This window comes from Stenella coeruleoalba (genome assembly GCF_951394435.1).
Source record: "Stenella coeruleoalba genome assembly, chromosome: 4".
Lineage (NCBI taxonomy): Eukaryota > Metazoa > Chordata > Mammalia > Artiodactyla > Delphinidae > Stenella > Stenella coeruleoalba.
Window position 1 is genome coordinate 109,775,077 of NC_137149.1, and position 26,855 is coordinate 109,801,931.

General features: G+C 34.5%; 1 protein-coding gene across 19 annotated transcripts in view; it reads right to left on the reverse strand.

The window, feature by feature from the left end:
- Positions 1–26,855, reverse strand: part of SEC31A (SEC31 homolog A, COPII coat complex component) — a 74,569-nt gene that overhangs the window by 24,684 nt on the left and 23,030 nt on the right. For 15 of the 19 annotated variants that reach the window (XM_079919554.1, XM_079919551.1, XM_079919549.1 and 12 more), the window contains 16 exons: positions 25,136–25,231; positions 23,725–23,865; positions 22,214–22,356; positions 18,000–18,099; positions 15,509–15,670; positions 15,156–15,308; positions 12,743–12,979; positions 11,770–11,844; positions 10,299–10,337; positions 9,726–9,803; positions 6,792–6,867; positions 6,181–6,359; positions 4,846–4,972; positions 3,752–3,897; positions 2,318–2,491; positions 260–433 (listed from right to left, as the gene is read on the reverse strand). In XM_079919554.1, the coding sequence (XP_079775680.1) occupies positions 260–433; positions 2,318–2,491; positions 3,752–3,897; positions 4,846–4,972; positions 6,181–6,359; positions 6,792–6,867; positions 9,726–9,803; positions 10,299–10,337; positions 11,770–11,844; positions 12,743–12,979; positions 15,156–15,308; positions 15,509–15,670; positions 18,000–18,099; positions 22,214–22,356; positions 23,725–23,865; positions 25,136–25,231 (2,100 nt within the window). The remainder of the gene's footprint in view (positions 1–259; positions 434–2,317; positions 2,492–3,751; positions 3,898–4,845; positions 4,973–6,180; positions 6,360–6,791; positions 6,868–9,725; positions 9,804–10,298; positions 10,338–11,769; positions 11,845–12,742; positions 12,980–15,155; positions 15,309–15,508; positions 15,671–17,999; positions 18,100–22,213; positions 22,357–23,724; positions 23,866–25,135; positions 25,232–26,855) is intronic. The other 4 variants (XM_079919539.1, XM_079919542.1, XM_079919541.1 and 1 more) reach the window with 1 other exon arrangement.

The window sequence follows — 26,855 nt, forward strand, 5'->3', positions numbered from 1 at the left end:
TTTAAGTTTGAGTGATGGAGAAATAAGAAGAAATCTCCCCAGAGAGCTTAAATTAATTTTACCTAGTTTGTAAATTATTTGACTAGATCAAAGGGATAATTTTTAAAAACATCATAAGTGCTATTTTCAAGATCAGAAAAACTATAACCATTAAAATAATACATTGTCTAGTTTTATCACTGGTCTCTTACTCAAGAAACTAAAACCACCAATTTGAAATATATAAATGTTCCTACTTAATCTGGACCATATCACTCACATGGGGATAATATTGTTGAGCTGGAACTCTTGGCATCTGTGTGTGGCCAGCAACTGGTCCAGGCCTGCCCTTGGGCAGCTGCTGCCTCTCATAAGGAATTTTAGGTGACTCCTGTTGTCCTGCTGGATTTCCTTGTGCTCTACAAAGTCTGTCACGAAGCTGCACAATATTTGGCTATAAGAAGCAATGGAAGAAAGCAAAGCAAATTGTTAAGAGTTCACCCAACTATATATGACAGCATGTTGATCTTCTTAAAGTAAGCTTGATCATTCATATGATTTTTGTTCATATGCTGGATATTATGCAATAAACCCTGGCACATTAGGGTCTGACATCATGGTTTCTAATACTCAAGACTGACACCAAAGGTCCATTATATACAGTGTAACTTGTAATTTAACTGAGGCAGGGATTTGAATTATGCCTACCACATGGTAGTATGCAAGATCAATGTCACTTATCATCACTGCTCTTTTGCTGTTTCTCTTGTAGTTGAGTAATGCTCACAAATCACAAAAGCAGCTGAAAAAATACAACTTTGTTTCTCTGCAGGGAAAAAAGGCTCCAAAAGAGAATCAACTGCTAAAGATGGTGATGGAAGAAAATGGTGATCTATGAAAGACATGAAAATTAATAAAAAAAAGAGATGCTTGAAATAAAAGAGTTAAGATGTCAAACTCAGGGTAGCTCACACAGATCTATAATTATATAGATCTATAGTAAGTATGAGTTTACCACATACATGTTCTAGTTATTACCAAACAACAACAAAAAAGCAATGTGTTAAAATGTTTCAGCAAGAGTTCATTTAATATCTAGAAAAATTATACATTTCTATAAATTCATTAAAGGTTTAAACACACCATTTAAATTTTGTAGGTATACTTAGGTAAACCTGCCTTTTATGGAGGGGAACTATATACTATAATGATATTACAAAGTCTCAGGAAATATTCCCCAGAAAACACTAAGGGTATACTGAGATATATAGGTGGAAGTAACGTCAAAATTACAAGTTTTGCATAAAGACTGTTCTTTAAAAGTCCAAAGAAAAGCATGAAGAATAATGTATAGAAAATGTATGTGATTATAAACAGTATTAAAAATAAAGAGTTTAATTCTCAGGCCAGAAGGTCTAAAGGTCTTAGAGTAAGTTAGTCTTAAGATAAAGGGTCTTATACTTCAATATAATAATAAGACCTTATTAAGTAAAAAATCCTATAAAACTATTATACCAAAGTCATTATAAAGATAAAGACTTTGTCTCTATTCTACTTAATATTCTCATTAACAATTCGGAAAGACATGAGCTGGATCCTACATATAAGTGTATACAAAACCAACTAGAGAGTCATACCTCCACAGTCCTGGAACACAGATAAAAGTATTTTTACTCAATGAAATTACTCAATGAAATTTACTGACAATTCCCTAGAACAGACAAAATACTGAAAACAATTAACTAAAAAATTTCGTCAAAAACAGAATAAAGTTTAGAACAAAAAGTACAGAAATAAGAAAAGCCTCCGAATTAAGCTCTAGCAGATACACAATGCAGAAATATCCTACTTGTGGAAAATCTTCCTCACTCCCCACCCCAGCTTCCACCCATGCTGCACTATTGGGTTTAGATTTCCCTCTTCTGTGCTCCCACTACCTCTATCATTGTCCTTATCACTTTGGAATCCCATGTATACTTGTTATCATTTTGAGTTTGGAAACTCCCTCAGGGAAAGGATCTTGGCAATCCTATTCATCACTACATATTCAGTCACTTATTGAATTGAAACAAGTATCATGAAAAAGCCCAAGTTTTACTGCACACCAAATAAGGACACTAAATTAGGAATATGATGTAGTTTTCTCTGCCTTGAATACTTGAATACACCTGAAATTACCCTTGAAGACGTGTCAATAATATTCACCTATTAGGTGACAGAAATTCAACTGCTCCAAATCATTCCACCTACTAGTACATTTATGTTTCATACTGAGTGCTATCTACTGAACTCATCTTACTCACATATTCAAAGAAGAAAAATGGCCAGTTCTAATTACCTGGTTGGTGTTATCAGGAAGAAAAGCCAGGGCTGCAGCAATACTGCCCTGGGCTGCCAACAAATTGGCATACTGACTCATCTTCTCAGCCAAAAGAACTCCTACAGTATTAGTGTCCATGGCTTGGGTGAGTTGTACAGCTTTTCGCAGGATGACAACTTTCTCAATCAGATCCTAAATGAGAAAAAGAAAGGAGAGTGAAGGAGAAACAGACAATGATACCAAGATGTATACTGAGAGGAAGCAGGAAAAGAGAAGGAGTTACTAAGATTTCCAAAGCCTACCAAAAGTACGGTACCTATTATCACCAATATTAAGAAGGTCTGCAAGAGCTGACCACCATCTAGGTAACTGAAAAAGCGAGGAGGAAGGTCTCCTACTCATGGTTAAGGAATAGGTTACCATCTTCTCCCAAACATCCTTAAATTGCCAGAGACTTGTCTCCTGAGCTAAAACAGGCAAATATCCAAAGTGAAAGTGACAGGCTGATGTCTGAAGGCAGAAACAGGGTTACCAGAATATATAAGAGGAAATATTATACTATTATACTATGTATACTATAAAAATAGTACTACTAAGCCTCCAAACAGGCTTAGCATTTCAACCCGAAGTTTCTCATAATGCTCTTCAATACCTATTCTTTCAACACTAGAGAGCTATGCTTCAGGTATAAAGTACAAGAGTATCCCATCTGCCCTTCATAAGTACACCAATCCAGAAGTGTGAAAACAAGTGTGTTTTCTCTCAGAAGCACTTAGAAGGAAAAACCTTGATTCCTACAAGACTTTTGGTTTCAATAGTGATCTTTAAAGCAACAACCATACTGAGAAAATCTCTCTGCAGAGGCAAAAAGAAACATTAGACTGAAATTTCTTGAGACTGCTGACTAACTGCTTAGGAATAAAAAAATCTAAATATATAGTTACTCAGCGCCAGAGAATAGTCCCCACATTTTTCACTTCCTCTCTTGCCCATGTATTTAGTGCTGCACGGGATCCCATTTACCTCTTACTTTCATTTTCCCCGAACCATGAAGACTGCCCATTGGTACTGGGGACCCCTCCCATTCCTTACCTCACACCGTTTCTTTGCCCAAGGCACACAGGATCACTGGAGGCAGAGAAAGGAGCAGGAGGAAAAGAGGTAAACTCTATGGCTGTTTTCATGCTCTTGCCACCTACTTCCCTCAGTAACTACCATATCACAACTTGGTTCTCACAAACAGTTGCATTCCCATTTTACCATCCCATCATCTCAAACTCTGCCTCTCCAAACATAGCAATAAATACACATAATTATCCAGCAAAAGAGATTCTAAAACATAATTAAGTAGGGTGAAAGCAATGAACTTCTGGAACAAATCAATCTCTAGAATATAAATAGGGTGAAAGACAGTACTAGAAAGGAAGCACCTTTTGTTTCAAAGATACTAACCTGAAGGGACAAAGGATTGCTTCCATCTTGAGCTTTAGTCCAACATGCAACTAGTTTCTCTACATTCCCTGCACAAATATAGCAGAGACATGCCTGAGTCTGCAGGAGGCTATCACCTTCACTTTCAAGCCTGGTTCCCAAAAGATCTATAGATCAAGAGGAAAACAAATAAGATTATATACAAGGCAATCTGTATATGAGGTCATGAGCAGCCCAATAATATTTTCAGAGGTATGGATCAAACTTCATAACCAATGAGTAGCAGGCAGAAATAAAATCACTGTCATGTAAATGTTCAGTAAATATTTATTTGTTAAATGAGTGGAAAATGAGTGACAAATTTTATATAATAAACAATTTCACAAGATTCTATACCTAGCTGCAGAATGGGTTTATATTTATTATATTAGAAAAAAATTAAAAGTGGGAAAAATATTTGAACAGAAAAATCCTAATGAACATTTAACTGCATTTCATCATGTCTGGTGCTTTTGTAAGCAGTGGACTAAAATATGGCACATTTGGAATAAACATCAATGATAGCTAGACTACTCTAAATTATTTATGATAGAAAGTTAATATCTTGTAAGTTTTACATTCTCATAAAACTTTCAAGGTTGTTCATTTTTATACTAGCCGCCTAAAGCTTCTGTTCTTGTACATAATGAATACTATTCCTTAGTCATCAGTTCAGTCATGGCCTTTAATGGTAATTTCTACTCAAATGTTATAATTATTAATTTTATCAAGCTAACATTTATTAAGTGAGAGCTGATTATGTGCCATTTTACATATGATAAGACTTAGAAATTAATTTTTCCTACGTCATATAGCTAGTTAGTGGCAGAAGCAAGAGTCTCAGTTTGGTCTGTCTGAAACCAATATCATTAAATAATATTATTTTAAAAAATGACTAGTAGGTATGGAGAAGCAACGCAGTTAATAATAACTGAGAAAAGCATTCAAATGAGAGCTTCGTTTTCTTATCTGTTATTAGTAGGTTTACAAAAATTTCTAAATAAAATCTGCCATTAATTTTATTTACAATATACCACGCCATATACATAATATAAATATAAAGCTCATTTTCTTACCACAAAGGGCAGAAAATTCATCTGGCTTAGCATAAGTCAATACTGCAGCTAAAGCCTCTCTCCAATTTTTAAGATCACAAGACTCGACAATCTCTTTCCAGTTCTTCATCACTACTGCAGTAATTAGCTTAGGAAAGGAAAACAAAAGGAGAATTAAAAGCTTTTGGTATATTGATAAAAATTAACTCTGGCTAATCAATCAATCTTTCAAAACTACTACTCACAGTATTTCATGAAAAATAAAGTAGCAGCAAAGCGAAGTATATCCTTAAACCAACTGACATAAAAGATATTTTCCTCAACAACAACAAAATCACACTAACATGTTTTATAAAATGCTGAGAAGGAGAACTATAGGGTGTTACCAAAACATTTAACAGGAGGACATGCCTTTTAGTCTGATGGATCAGGAAAAGCTTTCTGAGCATATAGACATTTAAGATATGAAGTCAGAATTAATTTCATCGAGAAGGAAAAAACACTGCTGACCAATGGAACACTAAGGGCAAAGTCCTGGGAGAGAAAGGCACATGGAGTGTGTAAGGAACTGAAAGGCAGCCAGTGTGGCTAAAAGATAACAGGGGAGGGAGTGACACAAGACAAGGCTGGGGACACCGACAGCAACCAAAGCTGCTGGGACTGAACACTGGGACAACTTTCATGGAAAGAAATTTAATATCATCAAGCAGGGGCTTAAAAATGTACAGACCCTCTGCACCAGAAATTCCATTCCTAGGACTACAGTCTCATTAAACAATTAGAAATTCACACAAATCTTTAGGCACAACAAAGATGTTTACTGCTATCTCAACTACATTAGGAAAATATTAGAAACTACCTAAACATCCCCAAATAAGAGAAATAATAACTCCCTACTATAGAATATTATAGAGCAATTTAAAAATTTTTGTAAGAATCTTTAAATGTTACAGGAAAATGATTACAATGTAAGTGACAATATTTATACATAAAACCACACACATATATACCTGTATAATTGATTGTTTTTAAAAATTCTACAAATACATAGAAAGAGATACAAAAGGATATGTACCAATCTGATGGAAGAATTAGGGGGTATTAAAATTATTATCTTTAACATTTTCTATGTTCTAACTTTTCTACAATAAAAATATTTCATTTAAAATATTATATATGTAAACAACAAAAACTGGGATAATCATGCCAAGCTATCAACAATGACTATTTCTGGGTCAAGGAATTATGGATGGGTTTTTTGTTCTTTACTGTTATCTGAATCTCAATTATCTATAATAAGAGTGCTTTGCTTTTATAAACAAATGCTGCTGTTTGTTTATTTTTAAAATAACATACCCTGGTAATTTTGCTTTGGGATTTTGCAAAGTACTTTTTCTGGGTTCGAGCCAAGAGTTCTTGTCCACCTGCTATGGCCAATATAATGGCATCAGCCATGCGGTTATCATGTAAACAAAGGTCAACAGCACTCTCAAAGTTACCCGTCAGCAAAGCCTGAGTAATTAAACCATCAATATCTGCAATAAAGAAATAACACACCCAAGTTAAAGTTTTTTGTTACAAGAAAAAAACACTACACCTATGAATTTTTACATACACACACAATGGAGAACACAATGCTGATTTCTGAATATTACTGGTGGATTAATTTCTAACACAAACTGTTGATACCTATGGAAATATACTGAGATACATATAAGTAAAATCAGGTAAAATAACATATTTTCCAGATTGCCTAAAATGTAATAATAAAGATCATTTACAGTTTCTATCACATAGGTTTCAGATCATACCATCATTTTTAAGGTAGTGATTACATGTACTAAATGATAACTGAGTTCTTTTCAACCCTCTACCACCTGTGACAAAATGTTTCTAACTTAAACTCAGGGACTATTTGCTTTCAAATGGTTAAAAGAAATTAGAAATCAAAACCAACAGATTCTTACCCCCACTGATGGAGATGTTAAATGTTCCTCCAGCTGATGGTAGAAATTCAGATTCTTGTTTTTCCTCTTTAATGCGCTAAGGAGATGAAAAGGGCAGCAATTTAGCCAGATGAAACTGGAATAAATTACCAGCAAAACAAAATTTAAATATGATTATTCACTTACTGACTAGATGACATGCCAAGTTATCCCAGAAAATTTCTCAGATCCAAGTTTAAACTAAGAACTATGATTTCCTTAAGTATTAACTCTCATTATACAATCATAAATAAAATCCAAAGTCCTCAGAAATAACGTTAAACAAACTTAAATGTACATATCCATATTGGGAGCTCAGAAGATACTGAAGCTGAAGAATTTTTGTTTTCTTAGATACCTCAACTAACAGTAGCTTGAAACACACAAAATGTTTTATTTATTTATTTTTAAATATTTATTTATTTATTTGGCTGCACCAGGTCTTAGTTGCGGCTCACAGGATCTTCATTACTGCGTTAGGGATCTTTAGTTGAGGCATGCGAACTCTTAGTTGCAGCATGTGGGATCTAGTTCCCTGACCAGAGATTGAACCCAGGCCCCCTGCATTGGGAGCACAAAGTCTTAGCCACTTCCCACTTGTGGGAAGTCCTACAAGATGTTTTAAATTATACTATATTTAGATCTTTTTTTACATTTTTCTAATTTAGATCTTAAAACAACCTTGTTTTAAGGTTTCAACACATCTTGTTTCAACACATCTAAAAATTCTGTCTAATAGGTATAGTTATAAGAGTCTTTCGGTTTTAACTGACTCAGTCGTGAAAAAAAGAAAACCACCTGGCGTCCTTATATAAATGCAATATAAACAGATTATTTATAAATATACTAAAATTCAATTAGAGATTTTGCGTTCTTTTAAATTAGTCACACCTGGAACAGCAGGTTGGTCTGGTAAAAATATATACAGTTCTGTTACAGATTTCTGAAACTACTTGTAAGACTGAGTAAAAATAAATTCAATATTTTCTTTCTTTAGAAGAAAAGAAATATAATGGAAGCATACTGCTGGCAAATACTTTAAATGCTTTCTCTTCTATGCATAAAAATTCAAAAGACGACAAAAAATAAAATGTGTCAGAGATTATAGAGAAATTAAAAGAAAAAACACATCTGTCTTACATGAGATAAAATATCTATCTTCTGTGCTCGTGTTACCTATACATCTCAATGTTAGTGCCTAGAATTCAAAGTCAGGAGCATTTTTGAATTGGATAATTTTAGTGTAGAGCACAGTAGAGCATCATCTGTTAATAATGCTTAATTAGTTAATACTATTACAGGAGAATAACTATAACCTTAATTCTCTCCCCAACAAAAGAGAAGCATTTTAGAATTTAAAAACTGAAATTAAAAAATTGTAAAACTGGGCTTCCTTGGTGGCGCAGTGGTTGAGAGTCTGCCTGCCGATGCAGGGGACACGGGTTCGTGCCCCGGTCCGGGAAGGTCCCACATGCTGCGGAGCGGCTGGACCCGTGAGCCATGGTCACTGAGCCTACACGTCCGGAGCCTGTGCTCCGCAACAGGAGAGGCCACAAAAGTGAGAGGCCCACGTACCGCAAAAAAAAAAAAAAAAAATTGTAAAACTTGTTATTCATACTGAGGAATAAATCAGATACTGATCTGATTATATTCACTAACTTATCAAAAAAATCTTTTAACAATTTTTCAAATTTGCTTTCAAAAAGCAACTAATAAACTTTTATATATGGACTTCTGAAATATACATAAAGTGAAAAAATGCACAACTTATTATGTGCTGGTTATCTTTAGTGTGTAAGCTACTATGTTTTATTTTACATAATAATAGCATCATCAAGATAAAGGGGAAGATATTACCACCTTAAACAACATTTTTTCAAATATTCTGAAAGCACACATTGATGACTACTGTTTTGTTAAATATATATTTACCTATTAATTCACGAGTGTATTTACAAATGGCCCTCTCTTTGATAATACATAGTTAGTCCAGTTGTATATAAATGAAAGTACGTTTCTTTAATGTATCCTACAATTCTATGTATTCCCAAAATTAGTTCAAATTTTCAGCAAGATTTTACCCATATCCTGTATTCCTGAGTTAAATAAATGTTAGAAGGTCCACTTCTAAGGAAAGTATTTTTTAATAATCATCTTGTAATAGTCTGTTTACTGAGGAATTATAACTTAGTAAAAGGTTGTAAGAAACTTTATATAATCAGAATATCCCCATATCACAAAGAACAATGAAAAAGTCAAATATGAGATGAGAAACAAGAACTTGTTGATTAATTTTCTAAGACGAAATATAATTAGAAAGCAAGAAAAGTAAATTATAGAATTATATATTAGTGGCTTAAAAAAACTCAGAAAATTAAAAAGAAAAAAATTAATGATACAACTCTGTTTTCAAGGACTCTTTTTACCTAGTTATAAAAATTGTCACTACAACTCAGGATGCATTTATAGTGAATCAGGATGATCAGATTATTTAGTGAAATATTCTTTACTTGGACTCAAAGTTCAAGATTAATTCAGAAGCTTATGCCACTGATAGTGAGTTGTAAATATTAATGTGTCAAGAAAAAACATTACCTTTACATGCAATGCAATGTGGATTTCTGAATAAAGTATCTTTTCAATTTGACATCTTGATATGCATCTGACCAAACTAAGTCAATCTCACATCAGCTGTTAATTTTAAACCATATAATCCAGAAGCTAGGTCAGAGAACTAAAAATTTTAGAGATGATACTTCTATCAAATTAGTAAACAGACTTCTACCTTAAGCATCTCTAAGAAAACTCCAGCTTTATTTTGGAACAAGTAGTCAAGAAAATTTTCCATATTTCAATGTGAGATGAACAAATATCACATATTTTCCCAATGTACTTAAAAATGAGAAAAATAAGTACCTCTCCCAAGAGCTGCTCTTCAGCAGCAGGGCTCTCCTCCCCATCACTCTGTGCTACTTGGTCAGAGTCTTTAAGAGCCTTTGGTACACAAAACAATGACAGAGGAAAGTGAAGAATGTAGCATTAAAAGGTTATTAGTGAACAAGGAAGACAAAAGACCCAACCAACAACATTCAGAGCTAGTTTAATCATAAGAAGCAACACTAAGTAAATTTATTTGAGGAACAACATTAGAGGAAAAGCAGGGAGCCATTACTGCTAAGACCTAACACTTCTTTCCTGCCAAACGTCCCTCAGCAACAAAGAGCTTAACGTTAAGTATCTGAGCAGTCACTGATTTCATTTTACCTCTGTTGTGAAATTCAAACATAGGAATTTCTACTAGCTATAGCTAGCTCTACTAGCTATAACTTATGCTATTTTAAAGAGAATTATTCATGTATTAAAATGCCTACAATAAGCATTTGTTTTTAAACTGTAAAGCAATAAAACAAATTTCCTAAATTATATTTTCTTCTTTATGACCTAAACCAAAATTTTAGAAGGTAGCTATTTTTAAAGGCCTTCTCTTACCACATCAGGTCCATCCACTTTGTTCAAGGCCGAAGCAATCTGAAATAAAAGACAACAACTCAGCTACCAAATGGAATTCTATTTCAAGGCATATAGCAAATGTTCACCTCTTACTCCATTGTCATTGGTAAAAATCCAAAATTCAGATCAGGGGTAGCATGTTTAAGAAAAGAATAAAATTTTTGCAGAACTGATTCTCAATGGTGCTAGTTTCAGTTACATGGATCTATTTTATTGCTCACACGTCATCTTACTCTGCTATTCAAATTGTAAAACTAACCTCAAAACAAGCATGTTTTCGTCTACTTTGTTTTAAATAAAATAACTATAATTTAAAAAAATATTTCTTCAGAGACTTACTATGGAAAGAACTGTTACTAGATGTATTTTGACAATCAAATTTTATTTCCTCATTTTTTGCTAACAGGTTTGCAGTAAAACTTTCATATTAATCTCTTGCAAACCAAGTTATAGCATCAAGAAGTTTAGACTAATAATAAAGTTAAATATAAAAAATCTAAAGGAGTGAGGAAAGACACATGACCAGTAAGCAGCGGAGCTGTGATGTGAGCTCAGGTCTATCTGACATTAAAGGGGACTAATCTTCAATGTGCTCAGCACTGACTGCCCAGAGTGCACAGTATTCAACCTGTTCCGCATATGCGATAATTTTGCAATGCTATAGAAGAATTCAGTCATTTTCAAAGAATGACAAAGGGTTAATACAAATTATACAAAGAATTCTAAATATATCCTTCAAGGTTTCCAAAGTCAGAGTGTTTTAACTGCTGTTTATGTCAACATTGTGGAATAATTATTAAGCCGCTCTGAGAAGAAAACTATAAAACTGGAATATAACCTCCTTTTTTAAAAAGTAATCTTTTTTTTTTTACATTAAAATGTTAAGCAAATCACTTGGACTTTTTGTTTATTCAGGTTTAGTAGAATAAAACACCCTTGTTCCAAAATATTTACTAGTTACTTGTGAGCTGGACCAACTTAATAAACAGTTTGGGAATTGTGGGCTGAAGGCATAAACAGCGGGGGTGCAAAACAGTACCCTCTTTTTCATCACTTAAGCTGTAGTGAATGCAGGGTGATCTCTTAAGTTTCCCCCCTCTCTTTCCTCCAGGGCCGCTGGCTACACCTCCTCTTAAAAAACTAAATGTCATTGCAGTGTTTGAGGTTCATAGCCTCTTTTCTTTCAAGGCCCAATTCTCCCTGACACAGCTCTTTAAATCCAGTTTGAATTAAAGGTGGTTCTAGCAGCTTCTAAATTCAGGTACAATGAGGAGTTTCACCTTTAACAACGTGTATGAAAAACTTTGGCAACCAAGCATAAATTCTTATTAAATGTTTACTGAATGATTTGAAACAATCTGTGTTGAACTTTTTAAAAAATAAAAACACCTCTGCTACATAAATATTTTATTTGTGTAAGCACAGCCTTTAAACTTTTCCAAAAGTTTACCTTCTTTCCTAGGTCTTCTTTTCTATATCCTAGAAGTTCAAGGTATTTTCCACGAGAATCATCCTCAAAGTTTACCTTTAAAAGAAGACATATTCTTGAAACAAAGAATTGCATTTAAAGGCCTAATTTTTAATTAACTGCTCAAATTCCAAGCAGAATTATTAAAATTACCTAAAGTTTACTATATCAACCAAAAGGTTGTTTATAAGAGAATCCAAAGAAGTTTTTCTAAAGAAGTTATTTTTTAAAATAGTAAGCCTACTAGTAATTAATTACCCAGGTTGAATAAAACTTACATTTAAACTAATTTTTGTAAAAACAAAGTCATGTCCAAAGGTTACATGAGTGCAAAACTCACATTATGTGAAACATGTGATGTCCTAAAACTCTTTCTTAAAACTAATACTTACTCACAAAATATAAAAATAAATTTAACCTGATTGCATTCAAGATTTCTTTTCTTTGGAAAACAGAATTGAGAAATAGATATTCCCATGGAGACAAAAATGACAAACCGGAAAATTCTATTATTCTACTGTCGTAAATGCAACTCAGTAAAAGGAATGAGAAATGCCTCCAACCTCTCTCCCCTATACCTTTTCCCTCTTTCCCCATTTTCCTTAATTAGACCTACTACAAAAATTAAATACTCTGTGTTTTTATTATACTAAGCTCTATGTTCTAATTTTAAAATAGGTCTGTTGAATGTTATGTCTCTCTCACTTAAAAATAGCTATTATATTATTTTTTACTTATTAAAAAAGTATTTCATATTAGGCTTTTCACAGCAGAGAAGGAAGAACTCTTGACATAAAGTGTTAGGTCATGTACTCTCCATATGGTTTAATTTCATCAGGAGATCCCCAAATCACATTCTCTCGATTGTTTCTTCAACAGGAAGACAGATTTAGAATATGATGGAAATAGCTGAATTTGCAGATAATGAAATAAAATTGCTTAACACCAACTTTACCTTCAAAAAGGACCACACATTTTTCTCAAACTCAGTCTGAGAAGCATCAATCTTCTTCTGACAATAACTGACAAATCCTTGTGACTGCACGACCTGCTGAAGTTGGGCTGACCGGCTAAGGAATTCCTCTTCTGTTACGACCTGACTGATGCGCACGTGGTGCTGCTGCAGCTGCTGCTCAGCTCCCTGCTGAGGCTGTGTTCTGACACTCGCAAAGGTAACCAGTTTGCCTCCAAACTAGAATAGAACAAGTAAACAAAATCAGTTCCAACGACAAGGATGTGGCCCTCAAACGTACTGACTGTAAACCGGCTAAAGGAAAAGAACTCTGGCTCTGGATGCAATTGGTGATACATTCCCCTACTCCACAATCTGACCCCAGCCTTCAATTATTTTTCCTCTTCACACCACCCACCTACTACATAAAAGGTCCCAGTTGCTGTGCCCCACAATTTCTCACCTACTTGCTTTTACTAACTTCCACATACTAAATGCTACTCCTCTTCAAAGCCTGGGCAAATGTCACCTCTGCCATCCCAGACACCCTCAGTATATTTTATATATATATATATATATATATATATATATGTATATATATATGTGTATATATATACATATATATATATATATATTTTTTTGTGGTACGCGGGCCTCTCGCTGTTGTGGCCTCTCCCATCGCGGGGCACAGGCTCCGGACGCGCAGGCTCAGCGGCCATGGCTCACGGGCCCAGCCGCTCCGCGGCATGTGGGATCTTCCCGGACCGGGGCACGAACGCGTGTCCCCTGCATCGGCAGGCAGACTCTCAACCACTGCGCCACCAGGGAAGCCCTATCTCTCTCTTTTGATTCAACTATTAGCTGTACGTATTTGCCTTTCTACTCTAGGCTCCACGTTTTAAAAGGTGGTGGATTATGCTGCTACAAAATATGCCATTTGACCTAAGGATTATTTTGAGCTGAAGAATACTGAAAAACAACAGGAGCAACAAAGGCACCCTGACCTCCTCTTTTCTTTCTGAAAGCAGGAGATGAAACTCACATGTGAGAGCTGCTCTCCCTACACCAGGAGGAAAGATACATCCTTATCACCAGATATGGGAGTCCAGGATGGGAGAACTCTATACAAACAGACCTTGTTAAATAAAAATTATCTCCATCAGTCTCTACATATTTTAGTTACTGTTCCACAACTGCCATTCTTTGTTCAACCTAGCATATAAGCACTTAGGTTTTGCCACTCATTGGGGTCTTCATTTCTCTATGGGGGGGCTCCCAGGTACATGTTTGCTGTCATTCTCCTATTAAGCAGGCTCAGAACTCTTCCTTTGGCCTCTCAAATTCATTCCTCAGGTCTAGGTATTGATCTCTTCTGAAATCTCTTGATTTCTTTCTTTTACATTGCTATTTTTCTGCCTAATTCTTTTTGCACTGAACTGCTGTACGACTGCACATCTACTCTTGTCTTTCCCCCTTCCAAACCATACTACATACTCTCATCTTCCTAAATAATAGACCTTTGATTACATCACTTTGGGATTTAATTAATCTCTCATCCCTCTTGTCTGGTCTTCTCCACTATCTGCTCTCCTGCCTTTGAATCTTTGCTTTTATCACTTTCCACTTTACTTACTGAATCCTAACCATCCATCTAGTTAGTTATAATAAAATACTTATTATAAAATTATGTATGGACAAGGTTTAAAAGAAAAATCAAACTGTACAGAAAAGCCTCCCCGCCCCCCAATATAAGCTACTTGAGGACAGAGACTCTATCTAGTTCACAGGTATGTTTCCAGTGCCTAAAGTGGTACCTGACAAACAAAGGATGTTCACTATATATTTATCTTTGGAATGAAAAGCGCATGTCCACTCACTAATACTGAAGTATTATAAAGACAACAAATAACACTCCTTTCTTCCCCACGTGAGTCTGGAACCCAGTACGAGAGATGGAGAATCAAAATATCAGCTTTAGTGCTGTCGTAAGTGCTGCTAGGTTAGAGGCTATAGTTTAGATGTCCAACCATAGTGGACCTTGTAACAATTAGAATGTAGACCCTCTCAAAAAGAAAAGAAGGAATGAAGGAAGGAGAGATAGAGAAGGAAAACAAGTTTAATAAAGTGGGGTAGGGAGAATGGTGCAAAGGTTGCACAACAAGGTGAATGTACTCAATACTGCTGAACTGTAAGTTTTAAAATGGTTAAAATTGTAAATTTTGTTATGTATATTTTATTACAATTTAAAAGAAAAAAGAAAAAGGGAGTAGGTTTCACTTTTCCCGAGAAACCTTTCTGAGTGATGAAAACTCACAAACATATCTCAAACTCAGCCCTCTTCCATCTGAGTGATCCTATAATAACACTTTACTGTAAGTCCTTTGTGTTTATGGACCATAAAAGCAAATCCACCTACTGAAAAGGAAGCCCCAACAGGTCTTCGGACCCACTTGGGTGGCTTCTTCAGAGGCAACACTATACGATGCTGAGCAGTCTGGTGAGGAATTTGTAACGGAGGAAGGGGCTGTCCTGTGCCAAACGGATCAAGATTCCCAAAAGACGATGAAAGCTAAAAAATAAAATAAAGTGAGATTTTTGAAACTTATGCAAGACTATATTACATGTTTTCAAGTCATATCCAAAAAATTTTTTATCACAATTATCCAATTAATTGGTATCATTGATCAGTAAAGTTATTTTCAAAATAATTACACAGTAAGATGATTTTTTTCAGGTGTTATAATAAAAAACCTTAACACTTCTTATTACCTTGTCAACTTGTTTCTGCCTTAAACCATCTGCACTCCCTCCCATGATAGAATAAACACTGATACGCCCATCGAAGGAAGCAGCTGATAAGACAGCAGGATTTCTGGGACACCACTGAATATCAAAGCACCACTGTGTGTTGGCGGGAAGTTCATATAACACCTAGACCGCAAAAAAAAAAAAAAGTCAGAAAAAAGTATAGCCACTTTATAGCCAAAATAGCTGAATAAATATGATCAACAAATACAACTTTATTAAACATTTACTTTTACAAAGTATCCAGCCAGGAAAAACAATTGTAAAAATTTCTTTAAAGTACAAGAAAAGTTCATTATGATAAAAAAAAAAAGAAATGCTGCTCAAAATTTTGACCAGATTTGGAATAAGTACATCTTAAAAAATGAGGTTTTCCTGTTTTTACTGAAATGGTACTAGAGGATGCACCCGAAAGACCAGAATACTCTATTAGGGTCAACTTGCTGAACTCTAAAAGATCGATGGGGTCCTAGCCAACCGACTTTGCCTGCCAAGATCCAAAGAACCACGTTTAGATTATTTGAAGATCAAATTTCAAAAAAAATTCTTGAGAAGGAAAAATTCACCGAGAAGTTTGGCTTCTTGTCAAGTGAGAAAACATGTACACATCATTCTTATTATTGCAGAATCAAAGGAGAATTTGGCATTACCAGTTTTCTTTAGAAGGAAAATAATATAGAAAAACTATTAAAAATGGCTGATATAAATAAATAATGTAATAATTGTTTACTAACTTTACAATGTAATAATGTAATAATTGTTGCTAACTCAGTGTGATGGTAACTGATGCTCTTAGGAGCACAGGTTTTATGGCTTTAAGAAATGAATCAAATTTACTTAACTTTGGCTTCCTTGACATTTAAAATAATGTTTTATTTTATAAGACAACAAAATAAAGTGAAAAGGCATTTAGCCTGCTCCTCTTTGATGCTTAAACTGATTTATAAGACTATTAGCTTCTTGATATCTGAATCACTTGTCTATTCCTAATTTGCATTTGAATAAAAATCTATTACAATTTTTAGTTGCAGCATGCACTAAAAGTTTATTCCTTCAAAGTCCAAGCACACACAACTAAGCATATGCAAAAAATCATTTTATCAAATTACATAGTTGAAAAAGAACAGTAATTTCCATGAATTTTGAACTCACTTGGGAAAGCAGTGTAAAATGAAACACTTTCATTATTTGGTCTACAAATCTTATGAAGCAAAAATTATTATTTTTTCTCTTGTCTCCTCTAACATTAATGTTTCTATATTCTTACAGACATCACTGCAACTGAAAACTTTAAACCACAAATCAAATAACAAAAGTGCTTGCTTTAATTTTAATGTTACAGATTAAAACCTATCGAACAGGGCTTCCCTGGTGGCGCAGTGATTAAGAATCTGCCTGCCAATGCAGAAGACAAGGGTTCCAGCCCTGGTCCAGGAAGATCTCACATAGCGCGGAGCAACTAAGCCCGTGCACCACAACTACTGAGCCTGCGGTCTAGAGCCCGCGAGCCACAACTACTGAGCCCACGCGCCTAGAGCCTGTGCTCTGCAACAAGAGAAGTCACAGCAATGAGAAGCCCGCACACCGCATCGAAGAGTAGCCCCGCTCGCCACAACTAGAGAAAAGCCTGCGTACAGCAACAAAGACCCAATGCAGCCAAAAATAAATAAATACATAAATTAATTAATTAAAAACAAAAAAAATACCCATCAAAGATACTTATTTTTACTAGCATACCATCAGGGCAACTAGGAAGGCACTTGCAATAAAAGTTTAAAAGCTGTAATTAGAATCCATGGTGCCTTGCCCACCTAGTGAAAGAGAGGGAAACCATTCAACCATTAAGAAGAAGAAAAATATTAGGTAAAAGAGATTTTTAGCCCACAACCCAAAGCAAATGAAATTATATTTATATAATATTTATATTTAATAAGGTAAAATTCCCCATCTAAGTTTCCATGGGTAGAACATATGACAAATATTTTATTATAAAGTATTATATTCTTGCTGTAGAGTTCAGAAGAGAGATTAAAAACCTGCATCCACTGATTTCCAAAAATCAAAGAGGATCTTCAGGAAAGGTAAAGCAAGAAAAAGACCCAAACCTTGAACACTCCTACTTTGAGGACACTTATTTCCAGAAAACACATTAAATAAATCAAACCAAGTATTTCTGAGTCTAGTTAAACACCTTTGATTGGAAATGGCAGGTGGGGGGTGATTACTAGGTTCAAAGACACTATTTCAATGATTGATATCCCCAGATGAAACAGCTGAGCTTAGATAATGCTCATAATAAAATCTCTGCTAGAGTTACATTTCACATACACCTCCGTCTACATTCACGTTCTTAATTTTAATCATGTACTAAAGAATTCATATGGAAATTTTCTTATTCAACCAGAGATAAAATATTATAATAGCTGTAAGTTTGAGAAACATTTCCTCCCCATACCTCTCCTGTGTTTGGGTTGGAACAGAGAATCTTAGCATCTTTTCCACAGCTCAGCAACAATTCAGGATCCGCCATGCTCCAAGCAATTGCCAAAATCCCCCTATAAGAAACACAGATGAAGAAATTTTTAATCTTGAGAAAACCAAATTATTTTTCTCTAGGTTTTGGAGACACACACTGCTAAGAGAAGTATAATTTCATATAATCTTTCTGGAAAGCAACTTAGCAATGTGTATGCTCTTTGATCATTACAAAGATACTCAATACAGTATGCAGTGTATGACAGCAAAAAATGAAAACAAATGCCCAATAACACGGACAGCGTAATAATAAATTGCAGATCATCTTTTAAGGAGAAAATATGTAGTTAAAAATTATGCTGTAACCTACTAGAGAATGGATTTGAGGATATGGGGAGGGGGAAGGGTAAGCTGTGACAAAGTGAGAGAGTGGCATGGACATATATACACTACCAAACGTAAAATAGATAGCTAGTGGGAAGCAGCTGCATAGCACAGGGACATCAGCTCCGTGGTTTGTGACCACCTAGAGGGGTGGGATAGGGAGGGTGGGAGGGAGGGAGATGCAAGAGGGAAGAGATATGGGAACATATGTATATGTATAACTGATTCACTTTGTTATAAAGCAGAACCTAACACACCATTGTAAAGCAATTATACTCCAATAAAGATGTTAAAAAAATTATGCTGTAGAAATCTGTTTCTTATTATTATACACTGTTCACCAATGAAAAAAGGTTAACTCTGTACATAAATTTGTATAAAACATATAATTACATTAAATACTTGCATAAATGGGGTTATGTATATATAAGGATATGTACAATAAAAGTTTTACCTATGGATGGGTAGGAAATCTATTTCATGTTTTCTACTCTTTGTTTACTAACTTTCTACTTTTCGTTACTGGAGTAGTTCTCCTATTACATGAGTTATTTTTAACTGAAAGGAAGCATTTTAAATTTGCCTCACAAAGAAATATTACAGATCTAAATACTAAAGATTTGATTTTATAATTCTTTTTGTGTTTTAATATCCTTTGGATTTTTTATACTAAGTATAAACAGAGTAGTATTTTTGGTAGATATTTTGAAAATTCAGATTAGCATCCCCTGTAAAAATAAAAAAACCCCTCTATCCCACCATCCAGAAAAAAGTGCTATATAATAGTTTGTTTTTTCTACATTCATGCCTCTGCTGTTTAGAGATGAAAGAAGGAAAGTTAACATTACCAGACCATGAAGAAAAATACTAGAAACTACAATTTAAATACTGGATACTAGAAAATAGTAGAAATACAGCTAGTAGATAACAGGGACTAGAAAAACACTAGAAACTAGAATTACGTTTGTGTATTTCTTAAAACAAAAACATACAAATTAATAATCTTAAATTTTCCTGAAAACATTACAGTAATTCTAAGATACAGTTTTTCAATTTCCAAAATACAGATAAACTTTATCATCAAAGTATATATTGTTTTTATTTTCCCCAAAAGTTGTTTTTAATTTGATGATATTTCTTACAATCTAAGTCCTCTCAGAATCAGGAAAATACGCTATAGGAAAAGGACCCAAATTATTTAAGAATGCCTTTTGTTTCCAACGTTTTATTTTATTTTATTATTTTTTTTCAACATTTTTTAAGCATTAAAATCTTTGTAAAAATTATAAGGATAGTGTGATATACACCCTTATACTCCTCACCTAGATTCACTGATTTGGCCACATTTACTTTATGTCTTTCTCTTTCTCTCTATATATTGACCATTTGAGAGTTAAATGCAGCTATTATGACATGTCACTTCTACACTTATCTCTGGGGATAAGAACATTCTCCTATATAATCAAAATACAATTACATACTGAAAATATTTATCACTTATATGCAATACTTTAGAGTCCATATTCAACTTTCCCCAATTGTAGCAATAATGAACTTTTATTGTCTCCGCTCTTTAGAATCTAATCATGCATGTCAAAAATTTCAAGGTATGTCAAGAAAGCCTTTTAAAGAAATCAATATCATATTTAATATCACATGTTAAGGAACATTTAGGTTCTTACTAAGTATTAAAATCACTGAATTGTAGAACTGGAAGGGACCTTAAAGATCATATTATAATCATAATATACTCCAACTCTTGCATTTACTAGAGGGAGAAAATTGAGAACTAGTGAGGTTGATTTGCTCCTGGCACCCAGTATGGTATTCTATCTTGCTAAATTATGACCACTCCTAAAATTGGCAGCAGAATGTAATGTTAAGACCATAGATACTAGGATCAGTATGTATGGGTTGGAAGTCAGCACTTGACTAGTTTTGAGACCTAAGCCAAGCTTATTAGCCTTGCCAAGCTTCAATTTCCAATGTGTAAAATGGGATAATAGTATTTACACCATAGGTTTGTTATGAGCCTAAATCAAGCTAACATTTGCAAGTTTGGGATTAACATATACACACTGCTATATTTAAAACAGATTCCCAACAAGGACCTACTGTATAGCACAGGGAACTCTGCTCAATACTCTGTAATAAAAGGGCAGGAATTTTTGTCTGTTATATTACTGAATCCTAGCACAGTGCTTGGTACAGAGTACGTGTTCAATAAGCAAGTGTTGAATGAATAAATAAAACCTTACCCAGTGTGAGAAAAATATTAAAACACCTCAGAATCATCTTTTCTTTACAAAGAGCTTATTGAAGCATAATATCTAAACAGGATTACATTCTGACCAGACTCTTTTCTCCTTTATAAGAAGCTCAAGGAGAGGTCACAAACCTTAAGACTTCTCAAAGTGTGTAATTCCACTATGGGGCGGGGGCGGGGGTGGGGGGGTGGGGCGTGAAGGGATTTAAAATTTTAGTTTACATATCCCCAAACAGGAAAGAAGAAAAAAGCCCAAAGTACTTAGAAAGTACTATAACATTAAAAGGGATTTGTTTCTCGTTTAAAAACATTGAACAAATGTGCATGAACTCCCTGGGTACCTGAATATTAATGATAGGAAATGTGCGTAATTACAAACTAAATTTTTTTTTTTTTTTTGGCCACGCCGCGAGGATTGCAGGATCTTAGTTCTCCAACCAGGGATGGAACCCGTGTCCCCTGCAGTGAAAGCACAGACCCCTAACCACTGGACCAGCAGCGAGTTCCCACAAACTAAATTTAACGTTACTAAAACTAACACAAGACAATTCTCATACCTTTTTTAGAGCATCCACACATTTATTAAAATTAAAGACAGAATGAACCACCTAATTTCTCAAAAATGTTTGCTTTTTAAATTAAGATAAACACTCAGGGAAGAGATATGGGAACATATGTATATGTATAACTGATTCACTTTGTTGTAAAGCAGAAACTAACACACCATTGTAAAGCAATTATACTCCAATAAAGATGTTAAAAAAAAAAGATAAACACTCAGAAATAAAACAAACTTTTCAATTGTTGCTTGACATTTAATGTTATGGAAGACTCTTGATAAGTATGATGAACCAAATAAAGATCAAACTGTATAAGGTCATGAGTTGTCCCAAAATGTTGTGATATACTAGAATTTTGATCTATTAACTGTTATTTGAAATAAGTAGTGGAAAATCCATTAACACATTTTCATGTTTTTGTGATATGATTTGATTACCATTTTTTGGTATAGAATATCAGATGACTATTGCTTAAAATAAAAATAAACCATTTACATTGACTTTTACAAGACAGAGACAAAGTAGATTCCCTAATTTAAAAAAATTATCTGGGACTTCCCTGGTGGTGCAGTGGTTAAGAATCCACCTGCCAATGCAGGGGACACAGGTTCAAGCCCTGGTCCGGGAAGATCCCACATGCCACGGAACAAGTAAGCCCGTGCATCACAACTACTGAGTCTGCGCTCTAGAGCCCGCGAGCCACAACTACTGAGCCTGTGTGCCACAACTACTGAAGCCCGCGCACCTAGAGCCTGTGCTCCACAACAAGAGAAGTCACCGCAATGAGAAGCCCGTGCACTGCAATGAAGAGTAGCCCCTGCTCACCACAACTAGAGAGAAAGCCCGTGCACAGCAAAGAAGACCCAACCAAAAATAACTAACTATATAAGTAAATAAAAAAAATTATCTGATAATTCAAAGTAGTAAGTAAATACATTTTTTAAAATACACAAATTAAGTGTTTTTGGAAGAGCAGCAAGATACCTGGCATGGTTTTCCAGGACACGGAGTGGAGAGGAGGCAAAGCGAAGATCCCACATCTGGATCACTGGTAACCTGTCATCCTCAGAGGCAAGGACCATCTGAGTAGCAACATCAGGATGCCACGCCAACCCAGAGCAATGCATCTGTACATAGTTAAGGCTCACATTTTTATCAGTCATACTATTTTATTTATTTATTTATTTTTAGTCATACTATTTTATGAAAAGCCAAAATGAACAGGAGGAATATGCCTTTGTTAAAGCAAACAGTACCAAACATCAGCTCAGGCATATTAAAAAAAAGAATTCTTATTTATTTAATCATTATTTTAATCTATTTCTATTTATTTAAAATTTCAGTTTATTAAAAAGCTCCATACAGCTATTAAATTCTATTAAACACTCTTAAACAGTAGTATTAAACATAAAAAGTTTAAAGGTTTTCAATTCAGCCAACCCTTTGATACATAAAATCATTCTGGGCCAGAATAATTCTATACCAAAAATGAGATCTCCTGTCAAAATTGTAACTAGGGGAAAAGTTTTATATAAATTTAAAATTTAATACTTTCAGAAAAATTAAAAGAGATAAGATTTAAATGACAAAAAAATTCATATCTTTCCTCTATTTCACCATAAAAATCAAGATAAAGTGTCTAAAGCAACAACTACTATTTCAATTTTCACATGGGATAAATTAACATTATTATTGAGAACTACCTGGAAGTTCAGATCCTATTAAGTATTCCAAAAGATGACTGAAATGTTTATTGTATACTTTATTCCACTGAAACTTGTTTTAAAATTTTTGACTCACTGAAAAATAATACCCTGAAGAAACATTCTTGTAAAATTTTTTTTTTGTTGTTATTATTGTTGTTTTTAAGTTATATATGTATTCTCTGATTTAGGCAAACTCGTTTTTTTTTAAATGTCCAACTAAACAATGTAATTAAAAACAAATTAACAAGACAAGGCCTAAACTGTGTCTAAATTACTTTATAGCACATGATGACATAATATTAATGAATCTATAAAGCTGAAAATGTAATGTGTTATACAACAGCATATACTGTGTTAAGTGGGAGAACATAAGCTCACTTTAGCAGTGCCTAATCAGAAAAGATGAAGCCAGGAGTCTGGAAACTACAGCTTCATAGTCATAAAATTACTAGCAGGGAAAATTTTTACATTCTTGAGAAAGCTAAAGATGAATTAAAAAGTTGCTATAATGCTTTGTAACAGCTAGCAAAGCAAAACAACCAGTATATCACGGAATAACCCCCTTGATTAACCAATCTTTTTCTTCATCATTAATATATCCAGTGCGGTTTAGTAGGAATTTTATTATTTTCCCCAAAGGAAGAAACCTCTCATTCCAACATGATTGGTCCATAAAAAGACAGGATTTGACTTTATAGAAATTTGATTTGTTGCCTACTCTGACAAACTATATAGGAATGGCTACAGCAGGAATAAAACATGTTTGTCACAAATCAATCACAAACTTACCCTGTTACTATGATCACTGACTTTGATGATGGGTTCATTTTTTCTAAGATCCCACACAGTGGCCCGGCCACTGGGATTGGCTGATGCCAAAATATGCTGAACTTGTCTGTTCCATGCAATGCAGCTGATATCTTCTGGAGGCTATAAGGAATAAACTACTAAAAGCCATTTCTCAATAATAATCAAATTTAACTACAAAATCTAATTCTTTTTAAAAACTGGATTACTTAAAAATCGGATCTATTCATTCCAAAAATTTATTTTTATATTTTTAAGTTCTCAACATCATGCAATAGAGTTTAAGGCTCAGGTATATGCCAATTCAAGTATTTTACCTTGTTTATCACCAGGCATTTATTAAGCTCCTGTTACAAACCAAGCACTGTTTCTTTACTTTGCAACTGCTCCAAGGTAGATGACAGACCACAAAGTAGATGCTGGTCAATATGACAGACATCTAAGCAGAGCAAAAGTTACAACCTAGACCTAGAAAACTATCTTTAATAAATGGTAGGCCACACACTATTATTATGCTACCTTTCAGATCGCCAAAATGTTAGGGCCCGTTATAATGGCCACTCATATTGAGTAGTCCATACCAGGGGTCCCCAACCCCCGGACCGGTACCAGTCTACGGCCTGCTAGGAACCAGGCCACACAGCAGGAGGTGAGCGGCGGGTGAATGAGCGAAGCTTCCTCTGATCTGTATCTACAGCTGCTCCCCATTGCTCACATTACTGCCTGAGCTCCACCTCCTGTCAGTATTATGGTGAGTTGTGTAATTATTTCATTATATATTACAATGTAATAATAATAGAAATAAAATGCACAATAAATATAAGGCACTTGAATCATCCCCAAACCACCCCCCCACCCCAGTCCGTGGAAAAACTGTCTTCTGTGAAACCAGTCCCTGGTGCCAAAAAGGTTGGGGACCACTGGTCTATACAACATAAAGAAACTCAAGGAGGCAGGGGGAGGACTGTTCTTTCTCAACTTATTAGAATTACATAAGAAACAGGTTGAGTGTTTTTTTTAAAAATAAGTTTCCTCTCTAGTCTATGATTTTTATTGTAAGGTTGGATATTGTTAAGATACCATATTATATAAAATACTCAACTATATAAAATATTATACCTAAGAAAATTATTAAAGACTTGTCTATTTTATTTACTACCGTAAGTCTAGTATATCAAACAGTGTCTGGCACATGGTAAGTGCTAAATAAATATTTACTATTGAAGGATTCACTGATACTCTAAAGAAACATATTTATTAATACTTTACTATGTTGAAGGAAAATCAGTGACATTTAAAAACTGATTTTAAACAAATATATTCTGTGTGAAAAAAACAAAGTGTAGAAAAACTGATTTTGGTTCTTTTGATTACGTTGAAATCAATGTAATACCTGCGTTTTGGCTCCTGGTGTCATTGGAGTTGCAAAATTGTTTAAATCCCAAATGTAGATTTCAGATTCATTAGCACCAGAGGCCACCAGATTAGTCTGTAATAAGAAACAATTAACAACTAAATAGCACTTACAAATAATTAAGAGAACTCAGAATAATCCAATTCAGGGCTGGAAAGACCTGTCTGTTTTAAGGCATATAATTTTTCTAATTAAAAAAGCAAAATGCATGAATTCCTAAAAACTATGCATAACAATCTGAAATGTATATAGTTTTTTAAAGAAACATTATAAAATTCTATTAAACTAAAAAGACAATACATCTACTGACATTTTAATATAAGACATTAAAAAGTAATTGCATGGATAAATTCTTAATTATGCAACTATATGGGCATCACTGCTTGTGGTTTGCATCTCTGGAAGGGGACCTGTTGTGGGAGACAAAAATAAGTCACCAATTATTGCTTCAGACAAATAGCCAAATCCTAAAATAATGGCATCTATCTCAGGATACCTCAAAGCCAGCCTCCGGAGCTGGACCAAGATAGGGCTAGTAAAATCTCTTGTCTTAAATCCTCACATATTTATTTATTAAAAAATTTCTTTTATTGAAGTATAGTTGATTTACTTCAATTAAAAAAAATAGTTGTTTTAGTTTCTGGTGTACAGCAAAGTGATTCAGTTATATATATATATTATCATATTCTTTTCCATTATGGTTTATTACAGGATATTGAATATAGTTCCCTGTGCTATACAGTAGGACCTTATTGTTTATCTATTCTATATAAAGTAGTTTGTATCTGCTAATCCCAAACTCCTAATTTAGCCCTCCCCTAGCCCTTTCTCCTTCGGTAACCATAAATTTGTTTTCTATGTTTGTCCTCACGTATTTATATTTCATTTATACTCAATCTTGTTACATTTCATTTATGTTCAATCTAGTTCCTGGTGGCACAATTTTAGGGTCAAAAAGACCCTAAAATTGTGATATGAAGTACAGGAAGATAATGAGGTTCATATACTGCCTTTCATCCTTTACTGTTCACTCTCATTAATACTTCTATAAACAACTGACATATAACTATGAAAACAGAGGAATTCTGGTAGTAGCCACCTATGATACAAGACACTAACCAAAAATCAGCAGCTGTTTAATCCAATTAACAAAGGAATTAACTATCTAATCTAAAGAGTAGATGCAGAAATGAAGAAGTTAGGGTTTCTATATTTCTATACCCAAAGTATCTATTTATAATACAAGAAAAATAACTATTTTAAACTTTCTTAAGATAATATTCAGGCTTCCCTGGTGGCGCAGTGGTTGACAGTCCGCCTGCTGATGCAGGGGACACGGGTTCGTGCCCCGGTCCGGGAAGATCCCACATGCCGCGGAGCGGCTGGGCCCGTGAGCCATGGCCGCTGAGCCTGCGCGTCCGGAGCCTGTGCTCCACAACGGGAGAGGCCACAACAGTGAGAGGCCCACGTACCGCAAAAAAATAAAAAAAATAAAAATAAAAAAAAGATAATATTCATTTTCTGGTTATACTCAAGTATCCTAATAATTCAAGATCTTTATTTATTTATTTTTAAAATTTATTTATTTTTGGCCGTGTTGGGTCTTCATTGCTGCATGCTGGCTTTCTCTAGTTGCAGCGAGTGGGGGCTACTCTTCGTTGTGGTGCGCAGGCTGCTCACTGCAGTTGCTTCTCTTTGT